Genomic DNA, 21,778 nt, shown 5'->3' on the forward strand with positions numbered 1-21,778 from the left:
TTTGACTGCAGAGCCTTGTGCATGGTAGGCAAGTGCTGTATGACTGAGCTACATTCCCAGCCCTTAGTTTTTTGAAACAAGTTCTCACTGTGTAGCCCAAACTGGTCTCCAGCCCTTGATCCTTTTGCCTTAACCTCCTGAGTGCTGGGATTAAAGATACGGGTCACCATGCTTAGCCATGCCTTCGTTTCAGCCAAGATTTAGTGGGTTTTGAGGAATATGATGAAGTGGGAAAGAAAACTTTTTTTTTTTTTTTTAGGCAAACTCTTGGCTATGTACACAGACTGATGTTGAACTCCAGGGTGCTGCCTGCCTCTGCCTCCTAAGGGCTGGGGAAAAAAACAAGGTCTCACTAGCTCAGACTGGTCTTGAATTTGCTCTTAGCCCAGGCTGGTCTTGAACTCATTATTCTCTTGCCTCGGCCTCTTAAGTATTGGGATTGTAGGTATTGTGCTACTGCATCCACCTGAGAATATGAAATTTGATATCAGATGTGAATTTGATTCTCAGCTGTACCATTTTCTACCTGTGATACCTTGGATAAGTGATCTAACCTGGGCTTCAGTCTAATCTGTACAGAGCATATTTCTCTGTAGATAAACATTTGATACAATTAAAAAGTATGGAGCACATGGTAAGAGCTTTGTAAATCTTAGCTGCTTTTTTGTGGCAATGGACTTATTTTTAATAAACTTTATTATTTGGATTGTCAGGTCATCTTGGAATAGACATTAGGTTCAGCATGGGCCTCCTCAGTAGGAAGTAATATTGTAGATAACACAAAACATGTCAGAGTAGACAGTCAATGCAGTAGTTCTTCAGAAGTGAAGATAGGAAAGTGAAAAGAAATGGAGGGTTTTTGTTGTTTTTTTAGCAGGGTGGGGAGTGCTAGGGATTGTAACCCTCCAAGGCCTTGCATATGGTAGGTAAGTGCTTGCTATACCACTGAGCTATATCTCTAGCCCCCAACAGGTGAGTTTTAAAAGGAATACACACCCTTTTCTATCTTTATTTCCCTCTCCCCCCTTCTCTGAAGAAGAGTTCAGATAGGAGTAGAAAAGTGATTTGGGTATCTTCTACATCAGGATCTTGAGGTTGTGGAGAGGTAAAAGACAGAATCTTAATCAGGCCATAGACAGGGCCATTACTTCACAGGGAGGAAGGTCAGGAAAGGTGTTAGCAGTCAGCTAATACTGAAAAAAGTGTCGAGCTGGAAGTTGGGAGATTTTGTTCTAGTCTTTGTTTGTTTGTTTGTCTGTTTGTTTGAGACAGGTCTCCCTGTAGCTACAACTGGCCTGGAACTAGCTATGTAGACCAGGCTGGCCTCGATCTCACAGAGATCCACCTGCCTTTAGCCTCACTCTTTATACTCATATTTTGTATATCTCTAGGCCTGTCACCTCCCTGCTGTATAGACTGCACCTGACCACTAAAGCTCCTTGAGTACCTGAGATTCACCATCAGAATATATTTTGACGCAAGAAAAGGTAAATCAAGATAGTGTTGTGAAATAGCAGTTTCAGGTGTAATGTCAAACATTCCAGCAATAAAGGAGAGTAAGAGCTGGGGAACAGGTGGGGCGCCCAGAAGGCCAATTTGTCTAGAGTAGACGGACAGAGAAGTATCTTCAGCATGACATTTACTGTGGAACACCAAGTCAAAAGAATGATTCCAGAACGTCTTACCAACTTTTCAGATACAGATGTTAAGGAAAACTACCTGATAAGCTAGGAGCATTGTAAATCTTATAATTCATCAGTGACTTAGAAACTTAACAGTTTGCCAGGTATGATGGTGCACGCCTTTAATCCCAGTATTTGGGAGGCAGAGGCAGATGAATCTCTGTGCGATCAAAGTTAGCCTTGTCTACATGGCAAGGTCCAGGCCAGCTGGGACTACAGGGAAACCCTGTCTCAAAAACAAAACAAAAGCAACAACAACAAAAGAAAGAAAGAAACTTAACAATTTGAGAATCTTTTTTTTTTCAGTTTAAGTTTGGAAGGAAAATTTTTAGTCTGTTGCTTAGACAGATAAATCTTGTTTCTCTTTGGAGTTGTTATTATTGAGAAAGTTTCACTTAGAACTCACTAGGTAACCAAGGATGACTTTAGATTTTTGATTCTCCTGCCTCTTTGCCTCTTAAGCACTAAGATTATAGGCATACTGGGCTAGCACCCTGCCGACAGAGCTACATCCCCAAACCTTCCCTTTGAAATTTTAATTGCAGTTCTTGAAATTTTTTTCTGTAGACTTCTATTATGGATGGAGGAGATGATGGTAACCTTGTCATCAAAAAGAGGTTTGTGTCGGAGGCAGAACTAGATGAACGGCGCAAAAGGAGACAAGAAGAATGGGAGAAAGTTCGAAAACCTGAAGATCCACAAGGTGTGTAGGCCTATAGTTGGACACTCACGATGATGCTCTTTAATCTTTACAAAACCTGCCAAGTACATGCTAATTGTCCTCGCTTAGAGTTTAAGAACTGGGGCTCAAAGGGTGAAGAAACCTGTGTAAAGTCTCCACAGAAGAACCACGGTGCTCTTGTCTTTACTCCATCATGCTTCCTTCCAGGAGATTTTGTGAATAGGCTGGCTGTTCATCCAGTTAACAACGTGGCATTAATAGTTGGCTTTGAAAACTGCTGCCCCCTTTCTGTCTGAGGTGCAAAGGGAGCTATAGACTTTGTGTTATTTTTGTGTTATTCTCGCCCTCAGACTGTGCAGAGACTTAACTACTTCTCCAACTCTTTGCGATTCTAAAATAGAAAGCAGTCTAAAGTGTGTATCTCCCCGACCCTGTCTTCTTTCAGAATGTCCAGAGGAGGTCTATGACCCTCGGTCTCTGTATGAACGGCTACAAGAACAAAAGGACAGGAAGCAGCAGGAGTATGAGGAGCAGTTCAAATTCAGTAAGCTTCAGAAAATGCAGTTTGAGAATTCCTCTGGGCCTTGTGATGTACTGTGGCCTCAAGCAACACTCTATAACTAGCAGTAGAATTGTCTTGATTATCTAGTCTCTAAAAGCTTGTTTGTGGAAAAGAAACTGCCTTCTGCCTTCTAAACCACATTGAACATTTTTGCTTAGAGTTTGAGATACTATTTTAATTCTGTGCTAATATCCAGTAATGGGAGAAATGCTTTGATTTTACGCCATGTTATTTATCCAAAAGCCACAGTGTTTTAACAGTTCTTTCTTCTAATGCCCTGAAGAATCTCCTGTTTTTTAAAAAAATAAAAGGGGCCAGTTGGATGGCTTAGTGGGTAAAATTGTTTGCCTTGCAAGTCTGACAACCTGAGTTTGATCCCATGGTGGAAAGAAAGAACTGACTACCAAGAGATGTTCTCTGACCTCCATATGTGTACCATAGTGTGCGCGCGCGCACACACACACACACACACACACTAATAATAATGATAATAAATAAATAATAAATATTTTTTTAACTTAGAAAAGTCAGAGAAGGCTGTATCTTCCTGTTAATCTGCTCAGTATTCCTTACTTATTTCCTCAGAAAACATGGTAAGAGGTTTAGATGAAGATGAGACCAACTTTCTTGATGAAGTTTCTCGACAGCAAGAACTAATAGAAAAGCAACGAAGAGAAGAGGAGCTAAAAGAACTGAAGGAATACAGAATATCCTTTTGTGTTTGGAGAGAAATCTCTGTTTCCTTTTCAGTAGAAAGAGGTCTTTGACCTTGTGGCCTGCACAATCTTTATTCAGCACTGATCTCCCCGAGACTCTGAATGAGTGGCCATGATTTGCAGAGTGTGTCTTACATGTGAAAGTCTATTATAATCAAGACTTGACATCTTTCAGGATTAATCAGGCATAGATCCTCATAATCAGTAGCAGGGTTATTCTTCCTTGTGGGGTTAGACTCTGTGATAGATGGGCAATGCAGTCAGCCTCTCTGGGGAGAAATTGGCTTCTGGGGTTTAAAAGGACATGTTTATGATCTTTTTTTATTCATGTGTGTGTATGGCATGCATAGGCAGACACACGGTCAAAGAAGATCATTTGGTGTCCTGATGTATCACTCGCTACTTTATTCCCTAGAGATAGGGTCTCTCATTAAACCTGAGGCTGGCTGTTTTGGCTAGGCTGGCTGACCAGTGAACTCCTAGGACCCACCTGTTTCTGCCTCTCCTCCCAGTGCTAGGATTACAGGCATCTCATAGTTGGGTACTAGCTTTTTCATGGCACTTGTGTGCTGGGGATTTGAACTTAGGTCCTAATGCTTGCTCAGAAAGTGTTCTTATCCACTCTGTCATCTCCTCAGCCCTAACCTAAAGGAACATATTGAGACATATTCTTCTGACTTGTCTGTTCTTAGCAAGATCAGATACCTTCCCCCTAATCCCATGCTGTGAAATTTGTTCCCATAAGTGGGTTCAGAAAGCAGCAAAGATATTTGACTTTGACTTACTATTGCTTTATGGCAGCAGTCACTTTTTAAAAAAAAATTTTTTTTACTATTTTTATTTTATGTGTATAATACACTAATCCCAAATACTCAAGTAGCCAAATGTGTGGAGATAGAAGTAGAAAGATTGGACATTTATTTATTTTAGCTCTAGATTAGAAGCTGACTCTCGGTTTTACTCTATGGCATGATACATTTTATTGGCTAGTGTGCCAATCTAAAACAGTCATAACAATCATTTTATAACATAACTTCTGAATCCAGATGAGCTATGACTTGTGTTACATAAACAGCAGAATTCTAGTTGATGCCTCTCAGACTAATCTAGTATTTAGCAGCAATAAATATATTTAAAATTGTATAATTAAAAATGTGTTATCTGGGGCTGGGGAGATGGCTCAGTGGGTACAACCATGAAGACTGAAATTTGAATCCCCAATACCCATGTAAAAAAGCCAGGCCAAATTTTTGCATGTGATGCCTTTGGGTGGGTGGAAGGAGGGACAGGCAGATCCCTGGAGCTTGCTGGTCAAGCAGTCTAGCTGAAACAGCAAGCTTCAGATTCAATGAGAGACCCTGTCTCAAGGAAATAAAGTAAAAAGTGATAGAGAGAGGTATGATGTATTCTTCTCAGGCTTCCATATGTGGGTACATGCACACACAACCCCCACCACACATGTACACAAAATGCCTCATCTAATGAAGTCTTTGAAACTCTTGTTTGTGTTTTGGAGGGGGAGGGACTTGAAGAGGAAAAATCTGTATTTTGAATGTGAATCAAAAATATTACACTCTCTGTCAAAGATTGGAACTTTTTTCTATTTTTAAAATACATTTATTGGGCTGGAGAGATGGCTCAGCGGTTAAGAACACTGGCTGTTCTTGCAGAAGACCTGGGTTCAAATCCCAGCACCCACATGGCAGCTAACAACTGTCTATAACTCCAGTTCCAGGGGATCTGACAAGCCTCTTCTGTCCTCCACGGGCCTTGCACGGCACGGGTTCACTGACCTACGTGCAGACAATACACGCATACACATAAAATGAAAAAAAATACATTTATTTATTAATTGGGAATGGGAGCACTTGTGGAGGTTAGAGGACAACTTGGAGGAGTAGATTTCTCTCCCTCCACCATCTGTGTCCAGGGACTTGAACTCGGGTTGTCAGGCTTGCTGACTCAATTCCTGGGACCCACGAGAGAAGACTTCCAAAAGTTGTCTTCTGACCTCCATATGTGTGCTATGGAATATGCATGACCCCCCCCAACATGCGCGCATGTGTGCGTGCACACGCGCGCACACACACACACACACAGAGAAATGTAATTTAAAAAAAAAAAAAAACATTTTTGAGACAGGGTCTCCCTGTAGCCTCAGTTGACCTGGAACTCTCTATGTAGACCAGGCTGGCCTCAAACTCACAGAGATCCACCTGCCTCTTCCTCCCAAGTGCTGGAATTAAAGGCATGTGCCACCACGCCTGGTTTCAGAAATGTGATTTTTGAAATGAACATTTAGGAATGATGGCTCAGTGGGTAAAAATGCTTACCACCAATCCTGATTATTTGAGTTCTTTCCCTAGGACCCACATGATAGAACAGACCCCTGCAAGTTATCCTTTGGCTTTCACACATGTGCCATGACACACATATGCACACAAAGATTTTTTTAAAATGTGAACATTTAGCTGGGCATGGTGGCACACGCCTGTAGTCCCAGCACTTGGGAGGCAGAGGCAGGCAGATCTCTGTGAGTTCAAGACCAGCTTGGTCTACATAGTGAGTTCCAGGACAGGTGGGGCTACAGGGAGACCCTGCTTCAAAAAGACGAAAAAAAAAAAAAAGAACATTTAGTAACATAACACCTGTAATACCAGCAGTGGAGAGGCTGAGGCAGAAGAATCATGGCTAAGTAATAAGACCTTGTTTCCAAGAAACCAAAACACACAAAATGAACATTTATAAGGCACATGTTATATGATTCCTTGATAATCATAAGCATTAAATGGAGCCTTATACGCAGTTCTCATCAAGTACTACAAATATTGAAGTTAATTGGTCATAAGAGCTGAGGTTACTTCCTGAAAAGTGATAGAGAATTTCCTTCACTCTGGTGACCAGTTTTCAAAGACTAGATAACTAGGCCATCTATCCCTTACCTCTCAAGCCCTCTTCTGGCTGCTGCTTAGATCTCTTGGGCACTAGATGTCACTATTGTTCCAGTACAGCACTACTGCATCTTAAGAATTCGTACCATGTTAGAACATTTACCTGTTTAGTAAGTTGTAAGGAAGAGCGTAAAATGGAAGGAGCCAAGGTACTAGTGGAGAAAAATGCAAGTGACAGACATTGTGAGCTAGCAGTGAAAACAGTGCAAAAACTGCTCTGTTTAGTTTTGGTTTTTTTCTTCCTTTTTTATGGTACTGGGGTTGAACCTAGAGCCTCACATATGGTTGGTAATCTCTACCACTGAGCTATATTCTCAGCCTTTCAGCTTTTGTTGTGAGGCAGGGTTACCAAGCCTGGCCTGAATTCCCTGTCTAGCCCAGAGTAGAACTGAAACCTAAAATCCTCCCACCTTGACCTCCCAGGTAGTTGAGCTATAGGCCTGCACCACCAGGTCCAGCATGTATGTGTGTACTCATTCATGTATATGTGTGCCATGGCACATGTAGAGGTCATCGGACAACTTCCCCTTTCTTCCTGACCTGAGGGTTCTGGGGGAATCAAACTCAGTGGTTAGGCTTGGTAGCAAGTGCCTTTACCCACTGAGCCATTTTGCTAGCTGGAAAACAAAGACCTTAAGGAATATAAAGGAAATGAGGGAAAAATAGCTTTCTTTAAAATATACATGTCCCCCAACCAAGGGTAAAATCAGATTTTGTAGAATGTGATCATGACTGTCTGAGGCATTTAATCCCAGACCATGAGGACCAACTTCTGTCCTGCTGGTGCAACACCATCAGAGCTTCATCCTGGCTTAAGATTATTTTAATGAGGAACACTGCAAACATAACACAAGAACCCCAAGACCGTTTTCAAAAGCATAAGCAGGGCTGGGTGTGCTCAGGAGGCTTAGGTAGGGAGGATCTCCAGTTCTAGATTAGTGGTCTACATACTGAAACAAATCACACACACACACACACACACGGCCTGAAATCCCAAGTACCTGGGAGGCCAAGGCAAGAAGACCTCAGGTTTCAATTCTGCCAGGGGGCCTGTGGATTGTGTTTGTTGTCATAATGATTCACCATTGCCTTGTGTCACTTTGCTTAGTCTGACCCTTAACCTGAAACTCACAGTAATCTCAACAAGGTTGGAATTTCTGCAGAAAATAAGAAGGAAGCAGAGAAGAAGCTGACTGTGAAACCCATAGAAACCAAAAACAAGTTCTCCCAGGCAAAGCTGTTGGCAGGAGCTGTGAAGCATAAGAGGTCAGCCAGTACTCGTGCAGTGTAAATCTCCCTCTGGCCCTGTCCTCTGAAATGCCACCTGTAATGGTAGCAGAACACATGGTTATTCAGCATGCTGCTCTGCGATGCTTTGGTGTGCTCACTTTCTGTCCTCTGCCAGGTTTGGAGTCTTCTGAAGCCTTTGACCTTAGATTAATCATTACTTCAACTAACACACTGGTGCCTCGTCATTGAGTGCCTGTCAGATGCCAGGCATTGTGTTCAGAACATCCCTTAATTTCACCAACCAGTTCTACAAAGTACAGATTATTGTGGTCCCTCTTTTACAGATGGAAAGACTGAGAACTTGAGAAATTGAAAAATGTGTTCAGAGTCACATAGTAATAGGAGTGGAGTTCAGTATTTGAGCTTTTGTGAGTATGGAGCAAATGAGGCAGCAGGTACCTCAAACAGGTTGTGATGGAAGGAGGGGAGCTGGAGGTAAAAGTGAAGCATGGAGCACAGCTCTGCCTGTCAGAGCATGTCCTGCCTCGGAAGTTAGGGAACACATTAGAAAGATGCTAATGGGATGGGACACCAGGGCTCTGATAGTCTGGCAAGGGAGAAAACAACTCAGAGTGAACAGCTGCTACAAAGGCATTGAGAGAATATGGCAGCTGTGACAAGGTTAGAGCTATTGCCATGCTTCACTTTGATGGATGGGGGTGAAAGGACTACACACAGTTTCATAAGTTCCCTGTTGTGTTCTTCCCTTTTCAAATCCTGAAATGGCACCAGAGTAACTGAATCAACTTGACCAACCAGACCATGGTTAGATCAGTCTGTTAGAAAAATCGATGTGCTGTATTGGCAGCCATCCACGTGTTTCGAAGGGAGTGTATTGATGTAGTCTTGCAGCTTGGCACGCCATCTATCTGCTACAGATGTTCCTAGGAACGCTGCACACATGTAAAAATGTCATCATGGTACAACAACAGGAGGAGGATCAGTGATCTAAGAAGGACCTTAGCAAACCATGACTCTTCCTTTTAAGTCCCCATGTTAACTTCCTAGCAAGGTCCAGTGGCTCTCGGGACTCAGACCTTGGTCAATTTTACTGAACTGTACCAAAGAAAAGCTCGCCAGGTGAGTAGTTAATTACCTCCTGGTTGCACTTGCTGTTTCCAAATGGATATTTCAGCTGTCTCCCTTAATTAATCTTTAAATCATATTTAGGAAGGGTTCTGTAAGCTTATGGGTGAGATCTGCATAGAATCCATCTTGGGTTTTCAAAGTACATCATTTACTGGTGCTTTGGTATCGAGGTGATGGATTAGTCTCTTGGGGCAGGAGTTTCTGATCTTCCTTGCCGTAGGTAATTAGATTCACTTTTGAGTTTGTACTGTAGACTCCTAGGCCTCATACTAATTCTGGCTCAGTAAGTTTGAAGTGTGGGAGCCTTCATTGTTAAAGTTCCATGGAGGATTCAGATTTCTGGTGAAAATCTGGAAGCTACTGAGTCTCATATGTAAAACAAAAACCAGTTTCATATATTTTCTAAAGGGATCATCATGACTTTTGTCAAATTTATTCTTTTATTGCTATTAACTACATGAGATACCTAGCTCACTCATTTTCAGCCTTTTTAGTTAGCGGCATGCAACACTATGCATTTCCCTCATCTCTCGTTGATTACAGTTTTGTATTACTAAGTATTTAAAGTTTTCCATTGCTAGCTTGGAGAAATGGCTCAGTGGTTAAGAGCACTGGTTGGCCTTCCAGAGGACCTGGGTTCAGTTCCCAGCACCCCCATGGTAACTAGTAATTGCCCATAACTACAGTTCCAGGGGATCCAGTGCCGCCTTCTGTCTTCCTTGCATTTGCACACACATGGTTGCACTTAAGTACATGTGGACATTATATACATACACATAAAATAAAAATAAATTTTTAAAAATTCCATTACAATTTCTTTAATTCAGGAATAATGTAGCAATATATTTAAAATTTTTAGTATTGAGGTAACTTGCCCATATTTCACTTGATTCTAAAATTAACCTCCCCTTGCCCCAAGCACACACATTTGTTTTCTTTTTTGAGACAGGGTCTCCCTGTAGCCCCAGCTGTCCTGGAACTCACTATGTAGACCAGGCTGGCCTTGAACTTACAGAGATCCACCTCCCTCTGCCTCCTGAGTGCTGGGATTAAAGGCATGCTCCACCATGCCTGGCAGAACACACATTCTAACACCTTATAATCTGTTGTATCTTAGAGGCTATGAAATATGTATTTATCTTTTCTTATTGATTTCTAACTTAATTGCATTGTGGTTTGTATATCCTGATTCTTTTGAAAAGGCTTTAGACTATGTTACTTGTTCATGGAGTTAATAAGTTTGAGGAGAATCTATATTCATACCCGCCTCTGACTCTACATATATGTGTGCGTGTGTGTGCCTGTGTGCATTACAGAGTCCAAAGGTTAGCACTGGGTGTCTCCCCCAATTGCATTCCACCTTTTTTTTTTTTGAGACAGGGTCTCACTGAACCTACTGATTTGGCTAGACTGGCTGGCCAGTGTGCTCTAGGATATGCCTGTTTCCATCTCCACCACCACCACCATCACCACATGAGTTTTACATGGTTGCTAGAGGCTGGAGAGATGGCTTAGTGATTGAGAGCACCGGTTGCTCTTGCAGGGCACCTGGGTTTGATTCCCAGCACCCACGTGGTGGCTAACAGCTGTTCATAACTCCAGTGTCACATTCATACACAAAAATTGTTTTATGTGTATGAGTGTAATGCCTGCATGTAGGTAGGTGCATTTGTGTCGTGCAGTGCCCTCGGAGGTCAGAAGAGGGCATCAGATCCCCTGGAACTGGAGTTCATGAACAGCTGTTAGCCACCACGTAGGTGCTGGGAATCAAACTCAGGAGCCCTCACACCCAGGAGAGCCAGTGCTCTCAACCACTGAGACCTCTCTCCAGCTCCATAAATAAAATGTTGTGCATGGTTCCTGGAATCAGAACCCTGGTCCTCAAGCTTGTGTGACAAGAATTTTACTAACTAAAGCCATCTCCCTAGCCTCCCCCCGCCCCATATTTGTAATTGTTATTTCTCTGTTCTATGTAGGAGTAAAATAGAGCTTGTTCCTCATAGTGCTTAAATTTTTATCTGCTTGCCCTATCCGTGCTTGAGAGAAACATTTTGAAATTTTCTACTGTAGTGATTTCTTTTCCTAATTCTGTTGAATGTTTAAGGTTCCTCAATTAAATGCATATGTTCATAATTGTTATTTATTCATAGTGAATAAAATTTTATTCATTATAAAGTAACACTTACCTTTATATGGCTTTTGGTCATAAAGTCTGTTTTCCAAATGGTTGTGAAGGTACCTTAGCCTTCTTTTATGCTGGTGTTTGCCTTGGTGCCTCTTTTAATTCATCCTTCTACTTTTAATCTTTCAAGTTTAGATTTATTTTTCTTCGGTTAAGTTTTTACGTGTTTAGAGTCTTTTGTATCCCTGGTTGGTTCAGATTTACTATATAGCCAAAGATGATCTTGGACTTTGATCCTCCTGCCTCCACCTTCCAAGTGCTGGGATTACAGGTCTGAACCACCATGCCTGATTTATGCTGTGTTTGAGATTGAACCGAGGGCTTCATGCATACATTGGCATTGCTCTTAGCAGAGCTACATTCCCCAGCCTCCTTTTTACTTTTTAAAAATATTTGTCCTGGCCCAGCATGGTGGCACATGCCTTTAATCCCAGCACTTGGGAGGCAGAGGCAGGCAGAGCTCTGTGAGTTCAAGGCCAGCCTGGTCTACATAGTGAGTTCCAGGACAGCTGGGGCTGCAGGGAGACCCTGTCTCAGAAAGACCAAAAAAAAGAAATTTGTCCTTGGGGGTTATAGAGATGGCTCAGTGATTATGAGCCTCTTGTAGAGGACCTGGATTTGGTTCCCAGCACCTACATGGCAGCTAACAACAGTTTATAATTCCAGTTCTAGGGAATCCAATGCCCTCTTCAGGTCCCCACTGACATTGCACAATACAGGTATAATTATATACATGCAGGCAAAACATTCATACATATAAATAAAATTTTAAAAATTTGTGCTTGCTTTTGGAAGAAAATGAACAAAAGACTTTAAAATATTTTATTTCTATTGTTTTGGATTTATATATACTTTTTCTATTCTTTCAGTGATTAGCCTTGAAATTTATCAGGGGTACTCAGCAAAACCTTTTAAAAAGCTATCATACTTCCCAGCACAAGTATACGAAGACCTTGGACTGGGGCTGTAGTTCACTGGTAAAACACTTGCTTAGTATTATGAAGTTCTGGGTATAATCCTCAGCACCACAGAAAACCCAAAAAGGGCTGGAGAGATGGCTCAGTGGTTAAGTGTGCTTGCTGTTCTTCCAGAGGATGTTCAGGTCTTGGCATCCACATCAGATGGCTCACAACTGCTGGTAACTCCAGTTCCAGGGGATCCATTGTTCTTGAATGACCTCTGAGGACATCTACACACACATAGGCATAGGCAAAAACACAGACACAGACTCATACACATACATAAAAATAAAATCTTTTAAAAAATAGAAACAAACAATAAAAACCCAAACAGTGAACCTTAAAGTCTTGTGCTCCGTTCATTGTCTTCTTCTTGTTTGCTACTATTGAAGAATTTTAGTGTGTTTAATGCCACAAATTAGACCCTGGCCCATATATATGAGATACTGATTTAGTATTTGCCAGGTTTCCTTCTGGAAAAATGTCCTTCCCCATTGAAGTATATCTTTAGGTGTTGTTTTAGTGAAAATCTTTTGGGTGACTGCATGTCATCAAAGATATTTTCTTTAATGATATAATCAATTTTTGGCATTTGTGAACATGTGAAAATATTCTTGAAATCCATCTGTCGTTCTATCCAAGTTGAATGATAAAGATGGCAAAAAGCAAAAGTTTACAGTATGCCCTGCCCTTGGATTTGTCAGGAGGTTAAATTCTTTTTCTAACAAATTTTATATTTGGAAAGAGATTAGGAACCAAAATGAAAGCTTTTCATTTCAGATCATCTCAGCTCCTTGAGACTGCCCCAGACTCATGTAAATGTTTCTGAAGTTCCAGTTCCCTAAGCATTGATCTTAAGATTGGCATAGCTCATATCACCATGTTTTTTGTTACAGCTCAGAGAGTGGCAATAGTGTGAAAAGACTGAAACCAGACCCCAGCCCAGATGACAAGACTCAAGGTGAGTGGCCGTTTCTGTTCTTCCTTTTACTTTGATGCACAAGAACCACAGGAAGGGCTGGCCTACACTATCTGTAGAGGAGTGTATTTATCTCTCTTGAAACAAGCCTGAATAGTATAAATAATCTGATTTATACTATTACCAAGCTGGATTTATACCCAAGAAATGTGAACTGCCCTGCAAAATATGTTAGAAACCAGTAGAGCTGATAAATAACAATGGTGGTCTTCCAGGAGTGTTTACAAAGCTCTGGTTAGATGACCTATGCTCACAAAGGGTTTTTCTTTCTCTGCCAAATGTCAAGTTTCTTGATTTCACCTGGTTTGCTGCCAGTGGGAGGTAGAATGCTTGGCCCCTGCTGATGGTTAGATTGGATTGAGCCTAGAGCCTAATACATTGTCCAAGAGTCTACTTTCCTTGATGGTGATGTTCATGTGATGAAATCTGCCTCCATGTTAAGTAGCATGAAATTGTGAGTAAAGGGGAGTGTTCTTGGACCTGGATTATGAATGAGAAATTGAAGAGTTTGTTTTCAGTTCCACCTATGGGATTGAGACTCTCAGTTAAACTCAGTGAGTCATCTATGAAATAGGGCTTACATTTAGTTCTTTCTCAGAAATTTAGTGGATGCACCAGAGCACCAGGGATGGTGGGTTATACTGTTAAAAAGGATTGTCAGTGAAGAATTTCTTCCTCTCACACTCTCTTATTTCCACACCACTTTTCATTTCCACAAGAAATAACATTATCCATCCAACTAGTCTACATATGTGCATGCAATTGTATATTTTAGAAATACTTTATTATATTAATAAATGTGGTCAGCAGTTTTGAGACTAGTATAATGCCCTCCATCATCAGCCTTCAGTGATCTTATTTATCTTTTTGTGGTGCTCTGTGCATGCTAGGCATGTACTCTTACCACTGAGGTGCGAACAATTTTTATGCTTCTTTAGGTATAATATTTTGTGACAAATTCTAATCACCATATCATTTCATTCATAATTCTTTAATATGTATTTCTAAAAATAAAAGGATTTTTGTTGTTCAGTTTCAATATTAGATTGGATCATATCTACAATACTCATAATTACCAAATACCAAGTTAATTTTCATTTTCCCCAGTTATCTCAATGTTTTCCTGATAGATTTTGTTTGATTTTCTTTTATCTTTTTTTGGGGGGGGCGTCTTTTGAGACAGGGTTTCCCTGTAGCCCCAGCTGGCCTGGAAGTCACTATGTAGACCAGGCTGGCCTCAAACTCACAGACCCCTGCCTGCCTCTCTGCCTCCTGAGTGCTGGAATTAAAGGCATGTGCTAACACACCAGGCTCTTTTTAATAATAGAGGTAATTATATCACTTGGCTGTGTATTTCCTCACAGACTTATTGTGGTTTTGATTTGTATTTCCCTAATGACTAATGATGTTATTAAGCATCGAGTACTCATTGGCTATTTGTATATTTTCTTTGGAGAAATATTTGTGCAAGTGCTTAGCAGAATTCTTAGTTGGGTTGTCTTTTTAGTGTTGAGTAGCAATAAGAGTTCTTTATGTTTTCAGGGTACCAGGCAATTATCAGATAGATGATTTGCAAATACTTTTACCCATTTTGTGAAATGTTTTTCACTTTCTTGAAAATCCCCTTTGAAGCACAAAAGTCTTTAATTTTGATGACATCCAGCCTATTTTTTCCTTTAGTTATTTAATTTATACTTTAGGTATCAGATCTAGTCAAGTATTGCGTAGTCTATGCTCATGAAGTTTCATGCCTGTTTTTTCCAAATAGTTTTGTAATTTTAGCCCCTTCCTGCGAGTCTGATGCACTTTGAGTTGGTTTTGTATATGGCATGCAGTAGGGGAGCAGCTTTACTCCGTGGCAAAATCCATTTGTCTCCACTTTTTGAAAGACTTTTCCTTCCTCCACTGAATGGTTGTCACATCCTTGTTGAAAGTCAGTTGACCAGAATACAGGACTTTAGTCCTAGATTTTCTTTTCTGTTTTGTTGCTCTTTGGTTCTGTCCTTAGACCACTACCACAGTCTTGATCACTACAGCTTTGCAGTCAGCTTTGATGTTGGAGGTGTGAGTCCCTAAGCTTTGTTTCTTCAACATTGTTTTGGCTATTTGGGGTCTCTTCTATTTCCATCTGAATTTTGGGATCAGCTTGTCAGTTTCTGCAAGAGGGACAGCTGAAATTTTGGTAGAGATTGTTGGAATCTGGATTAATTTGGAAATGTTATTTTTATGCCATTTTAGCAATATATTGATGTCTTTTAATTCAGAGTTAACCTGTTGGCCCTTCTTATTTTAAAAATTTTACTTTTTAGCTGAATATGCACACATTTAATCCCAACAATCCCTTAGTCCCATCTGGCCTGGAACTTGATATGTAGGCAAGGCTAGCCTCAATTTTGCACAGAGATCTGCTTGTCTCTGCCTCCCCACTGCTGGGTTTAAAGGTATGTACCACCACACCCAGCTCTATTTTCTTATATTTTATTTGCAAAAACACTGCATCTTTGTCCTGTGGGTCTCCTGTATATCTTGTATTTCCTTTGAAATGATTCCATCTGGAAGCTTGATTGAATTGATTTTTTATGTAAATATTTCCAATCATTCTTAGTTATATTTAACTTACTCTTGCCTTTATTGCATAATAAGGTTTTTGTGTTCACTTACTTTTGTACTTACTACATAACTGCACAAAAAGAGCTTCTTCTTTTGAAGGCCATGTGTCACTCCTTTCTAACAGCTTAGGATCATGTAAGTTTTTGTTGATGTTTATTGTTTGCATAATTTCTTTATACTGTTTTTAATAATAACCCTGTGCATGCATAATTTTTCATAATGCATAATATTTCAGTGAGGTTAAATACTCAGAACTAAAATTGTTGACTAAGATAGGAGATACACATTTTGTAATTTAGAAAATAGAACCAATGGGACTGGAGAGATGGCTCAGTTGGTTAAGAGCACTGGCTACTCTTGCAGAGGACCTGGGTTCAACTCCTAGCACCCACATGACAGCTAATAACTGTCCATAATTCCAGTTCCAGGGGATCTGACTCAACGACCTCTTCTGACTTCCGAGGGCACTGCACGACACAGGTGCACCTGCCTGTATGCAAGCCTTACACTCATACACATAAAATAAAATTAATAAATATTTTTTAAAAATTAAAAAAAAGAAAACAGAACCAGATTGTCAGAATAGTTAGCCCAGTTTACACTTTGATCTGCTATGTAGGAATTTCTGTTCATCAGCAACTTTTTTTTATGTATATGAGTATTTTGCTGTGTGTACCACATGAATGCCCATGGAGGCCAGAAGAGGGTATTGGATCCCCTGGAACTAGAGTTGTAGGAGGTTGTTAGCTACCATATGGGTACTGGGAGCCAAACCTAGGTCTTTTGCAAAAGCAGCAAGTACTCTTTTTTTATTTCATTTATTATTTTATTTTATATGTATGAGTGTTATGCCTGCATGTGTGTAAATGCACCCGTGTCATGCAATGCCCACAGAGGACAGAAGAGGCTGTCAGATCCCCTGGAACTGGAGTTATGGACAGTTGTTAGCTGCTATGTGGGTGCTGAGATTTGAACCTGGGTTTTCTGCAAGAACAGTGTTCTTAACAGTCAGTGTTCTGAGCCATCTGTCCAGCCCCAAGCAGCAAGTACTCTGAACCACTGAGCCATCTCTAGAGACCCCATTCAACATCTTTTTCAATTTATGGGAAACTTACTAAAGCACAGCAGCCTAAATAGGAAAAATGTATACCCATAGGTTCTGCATCCGTGGTTCCAACTAACTGAATTGAAAAAAAAATTGAAGGAAAAATTTGTATTTTATTAAAATGTACAAGCTATCTTTTCATTTTTCCCTAAATAATGCAGTATGTGACAACTGTTGGCATTATATTAGGTAAGTAATCTAGCAATATTTTAAAGCATATGAGAGAGGATATACATGGTCATGCAATTACTATGCTTTTTTTTTGGTCTTTTTTGAGACAGGGTCTCCCTGTAGCTCCAGCTGTCCTGGAATTCACTATGTAGACCAGGCTGGCCTCGAACTCTCAGAGATCTGCCTGCCTCTGCCTCCCAAGTGCTGGGATGAAAGACATGCACCACCACGCCCAGCATATATGCCTTTTATATATGGGTAGGGCGTATAACCTGGAACCAATCCTTCAAGGACACTAAGGAAGACTATACTACATATGTACATATGTGTGTAAACATACACACACACACACACACACACACACACACACACACACCCTTAAGAATTCTAAGCATGTATCAATCAGTAAGTCAGTCGCCTTACATTTCATGTTCACTCTGTGGTAGGAACTGCTGGATTGAATCAATGAAAGAGTATATGGCTTTTTGCCATTCTAAATGTCTTCCTACCCCTGTATTCTGTATAAGTTAGGCAATAAATATGCTCCTTGGTTAGCAGAAAATACCCAAGAGTATCCTCTTTTGGGGGCTGGAGAAATGGCTCAGCAGTTAAGAGCACTGGCCGCTCTTGCAGAGGACCCAGGTTCATTTACCAGCACCCACATGGCGGCTAACCTTTGCTGGCACTGAATGACCCAGGCGCATCTACATACATGCAGGCAATACACTCATACACATAAAAATAATAAATAAAAAATTTTTAATTTTTAAAAAAATGTCCTCTTTTATTAGGAGGAAAGATCCCACAAGAGACTAGTCCTGAAGCTTGCTTCAGTCCTGTCCTCCACAGTGGAAGGATTTGCCCTGGTCCTCCAGAAGATAACTGACCATGACAGAGATTCAGCTTCCCCTACTCAAGCCTGAGCAGAGCCATCAAAGCACACGTTGGCCTGTGTACTCTAGCATCTGCCTGCATTCCAAGAACATTCTCTCTGTTCGTTATTTTCTGTGTTGATTTGGAATGACAATGTGGTCCGGCAAAGGCAGGAGTTGGCAGGAAACTTCCCCAAATGGTGAGATCACAGGGCGCCGTTTTGTTCTCTTTGGACAGTTAACTGCTTTTGGAATGAAATTTGTCAGAGTTGCAGTCTCTTTTCTTGAAGCCTCCTAGATAATTGGAGGTTCTGGTCTTTTTACTTAAGCACATCCAATGTCACAGTGTTCCAGATTCCTCCATCACAGTTCTGTGGTTATCTCCATCCTTCCATACGCCAGCTGTTGCCCTCTGTAGGCACTCTGAACTTGATCCTTTTATTCTCAGCCTCTTCATTTCCGCCTGACTATTTCTGCCAGATAACCAAAAGCATTCTGTGTGGTGAATAATAATACAACGAATGCTCAAGGACTGAATTATATAGCTTATTGTCCCAAATTTTAGGACCATCAGATTTTTTACTGTCATCCACACACCCCCACATTAGCCATTTACAATGGAACTCTGTAAAATGCCTTTAACTCCCATTGTGAATTCTGCCATATTCTGTGCCAGACCCATGCTGTGTGCCCCCCCCGGGGGGTCACCCTTCAGCAGGTCCTCTTGTTAGTGGGGTATAGACAAGCAGCTTGCCTCATCAGCAGGCATCTCAGCTTCTGCGGCTTCTGCAGTGCTCTTCCCTTTATTGGAAGGATGCCCTGGGGGTCACAGGGATAGACAGGACTGTTCTGCTTTGGTTGAAATAGCCAGGATGCTCTTTGAATTTTTGTATTTGCCTTTAAAAAAAACAATGTCTGAATCAGTAATATATGCACATAATACAAAAAAATTTTAAGGGGAAAAAGAATGTAGAATTTAAAAAGGCAATTTTGCCCAGAGGACCATGTTCTACAACAGTCATTTAAATTTGAAGGTAGGTCATTAGCAAATTTCCTTGAGCTGTTCCTCACATATTTCCTCTTAATGTATTATTTCTGTTACTGTCTGTAGAATTCATGTTTCTTTTTCTGTGAACTGTTCATGTCTTCTGTGTACTTTTTTTTTTTTTTTTTTTTTTTTTTAAGGCAAGGCTTCATGTAGCCCAACCTGGACTCAAACTCTCTATATAGCAAAGGATAACCTTCTACTTTCAGTCTTCCTGCCTGTACCTTCTAAGTTCTGGGATTACAGGTATGCACTACCATGCCTGGTTTTATGAGGTGTCAGGGATCAAACCCAGGGCTACATAGCTTGCTACACTACTGCTTGCCAACTGACTTATCTCTGTCTCATTGTGTCCCTACCGCCAATTTTTTTGGGGGGGGGTCTTTTTAAAATGGTCTCCCTATAGCCCCAGCTGACCTGGAACTCACTATGTAAACCAGGCTGGCCCTATCTCTGCCTCCCAAGTGCTGGGACTAAAGGTGTGTACCACCACGCCCAGCACCATTTTTATTTTTATTTTTTTTGAGACAGAGTCTCATTATGTAGCCCTGGCTAGTCTTGAACTTTCTCCTGTTTTTGCCTCCCAAGTGCTGGAATTACAGATGTGCATGACCAAGCCCCACTCTTTTTTTTTGGGGGGGGGGCCTTTGTTTTTTGAGACAGTGTCTTCCTGTAGCCCTAACTGGCCTGGAACGCATATGTAGACCAGGCTGGTCTTGAACTCACAGAAATCTGCCTGCCTCTGCCTCCTAGTGCTGGGACTAAGGGCGTGTGCCACCATGCCTGGCTGACCATGCCCCACTCTTATGTGTACCTTTCAGTTGATTGTTTTTATTTATTTGGTACGTGGATCAAACCTAGAGCCTGTTGCATTACTAGGCAAACTTCTAACGACTGAGCTCTATCCCCAGATACATTGTTTGTTTGTTTTTTTAACAGATTAATAGAGCTCTTTATATATTAATTCCTTAGTTTTTGTGACATTTGATGCACAAGTTTGCTGTTGCCTTCTTATAACCCTGTTGTTTCTGTTTCTTAGTCACTGTCTGCTCTGTTCTGCTTTTTGGTGTGTTTGAACATGGCTTGTCTCTAGCAGCTCCCTGAGCTCTGATTCTGTATCCTCATCAACTCTTACATACTCAGTATTTTTCAATGACTCCTGACTTCATATCCATGGAATCACATGTTCCTTTTTGATTTTCTTGAGGTATCTTGCAGGATGACATGCACATAAGTAGAAAGCAATCCCCAAGAGGGTTTCCTTGTCAGCCCCAGGCAGTGACCATTCTATTCCAATGAGCTGTGGCATCACTTTAGTACAATACCAATGTTTTAGACTCTAAGTAGCCTATAACCTTACCAATTTATTTGTCTTTCCTCATCAGTAAGTGGGAAGAATATCCACGTATCAGGTTGTTATAGTGACTAAATGATTAAATGATTCAGAGGAAGGAAGGGGTGGAATACCATTCTAAAGTTTCACTTTTTTAAAAAAAAATTTTTAGAAGAAGCATTTCATTACAGCTTTAACATATTCAATAACAGTTTCCAGAGCACAGATACATGTCTTTCAAAAGTGGCTATAAAATTTTTAGGTTCACTGTTGAATTAAGACATGTATGTTTGCTCTGGAAACTGTTATTGAGTAAAGAAAGACTGAAAAATTTTCATCTATAACTGATATTTTCAGAAAGATCTCCATTTCACTGGGCGTGGTGTTGCACACCTTTAATCCCAGCACTTGGGAGGTAAAGGCAGGAGTTCAAGACCAGCCTGGTCTACATAGTGAGTTCAGGTCATCTGGGACTACAGGAAGACCCTGTCTCAAAAAGACAAAAAAAAAAAAAAAAATCTCCATTTCATTTTTTAAAATATAGTTTCTTACAGAAAGACATTGATTTTGCTAATAATGCTGAGATATTGGTGCATGCATCTCTCATCTTTATGTATCTGGTTATTACTAGTCATAACCAGTTGCACTCGGATCCTTGGCACCTGTGTATGTCTATAAAGTCATCAGGTAGATTTCAGCGGTAATATTTATCACCTCTACTAATTAACATGACGTAAATTTTTATGTTCCTCCTCAAATATAATTCATTTTTAAAAATTTCTTGGTTTTTTGTTTTGTTTTGTTTTTTTGGTGTGTGTGTGTGTGTATCACACAGAACATCCCAAACCATCTTATTCAACTATACACTCACTTCCCAGATGCCACCCTCCCATATCCTCCCTCCCCCCACTAGAGCCCTTATACTCTGTTATCCCTGCTACTGTCCGCTGTGTTGTCGGCACCCCCAGCCATTCCCCACTACTTGTCCATCTGGTGAATCTAGTCAGCCTATCTAGAGGTCTTTGTTTTAGGAAGGTCAGCTGTTCCTCATCTAGCAGCAATCAGTTGTCAATATTTCTTTAGATAAGATTGGGGTCTGCTGTTTATTTTCCCAGCTCTATGCTGGGTTACTATCTGGGAGTCCCTTGGGCCACCCTGACCAACAACTCAAAAGAAGGTATCTCTTATTGGCATTGTTGCTTGTTATGTAGCCTTTAGCTATATATATGGACTCTTTAAAAATTATATTGGCCCCTTTAATCTTTGGTTATACTTTCCTTTTGGGTGTTTAAGGCCATACTGTTGGCCCAGATAAACAAATTTATTTTTACTCTTGACGTCATTTGAGGATCTGTTCCTCAGGTGTCACATGGGCTTGGGAGGAGCCCCGGCTCCTTTCTTTTACCAGTTCCGCCTATGTGACGATAAGTCAAAGGTCGTTCTCAACTATGACTGGCTTCACTTGGAAGCATGGAGGAAATGGTTCCTCCGTGTTGACCCTCCTCTTTATAGACTGGACACTGGTTCAAGTCCATCTGGTGGGGTCTCCT

At 40.8% G+C, this 21,778-nt stretch overlaps 1 protein-coding gene across 5 annotated transcripts in view; it reads left to right on the plus strand.

Moving 5' to 3' along the window:
* Positions 1 to 21,778, plus strand: part of Fam192a (family with sequence similarity 192 member A) — a 39,116-nt gene that overhangs the window by 11,335 nt on the left and 6,003 nt on the right. For 4 of the 5 annotated variants that reach the window (XM_008834908.3, XM_017798629.2, XM_008834907.1 and 1 more), the window contains exons 2-7: positions 1,392 to 1,487; positions 2,250 to 2,385; positions 2,810 to 2,908; positions 3,512 to 3,633; positions 7,726 to 7,859; positions 13,010 to 13,074. In XM_008834908.3, coding sequence (XP_008833130.1) covers positions 2,259 to 2,385; positions 2,810 to 2,908; positions 3,512 to 3,633; positions 7,726 to 7,859; positions 13,010 to 13,074 — 547 coding nt within the window. In that variant the 5' untranslated portion in view covers positions 1,392 to 1,487; positions 2,250 to 2,258. The remainder of the gene's footprint in view (positions 1 to 1,391; positions 1,488 to 2,249; positions 2,386 to 2,809; positions 2,909 to 3,511; positions 3,634 to 7,725; positions 7,860 to 13,009; positions 13,075 to 21,778) is intronic. The other variant, XM_008834909.1, reaches the window with a different exon arrangement.

Source organism: Nannospalax galili, unplaced genomic scaffold (assembly GCF_000622305.1).
Source record: "Nannospalax galili isolate Female #2095 unplaced genomic scaffold, S.galili_v1.0 scaffold957, whole genome shotgun sequence".
NCBI lineage: Eukaryota > Metazoa > Chordata > Mammalia > Rodentia > Spalacidae > Nannospalax > Nannospalax galili.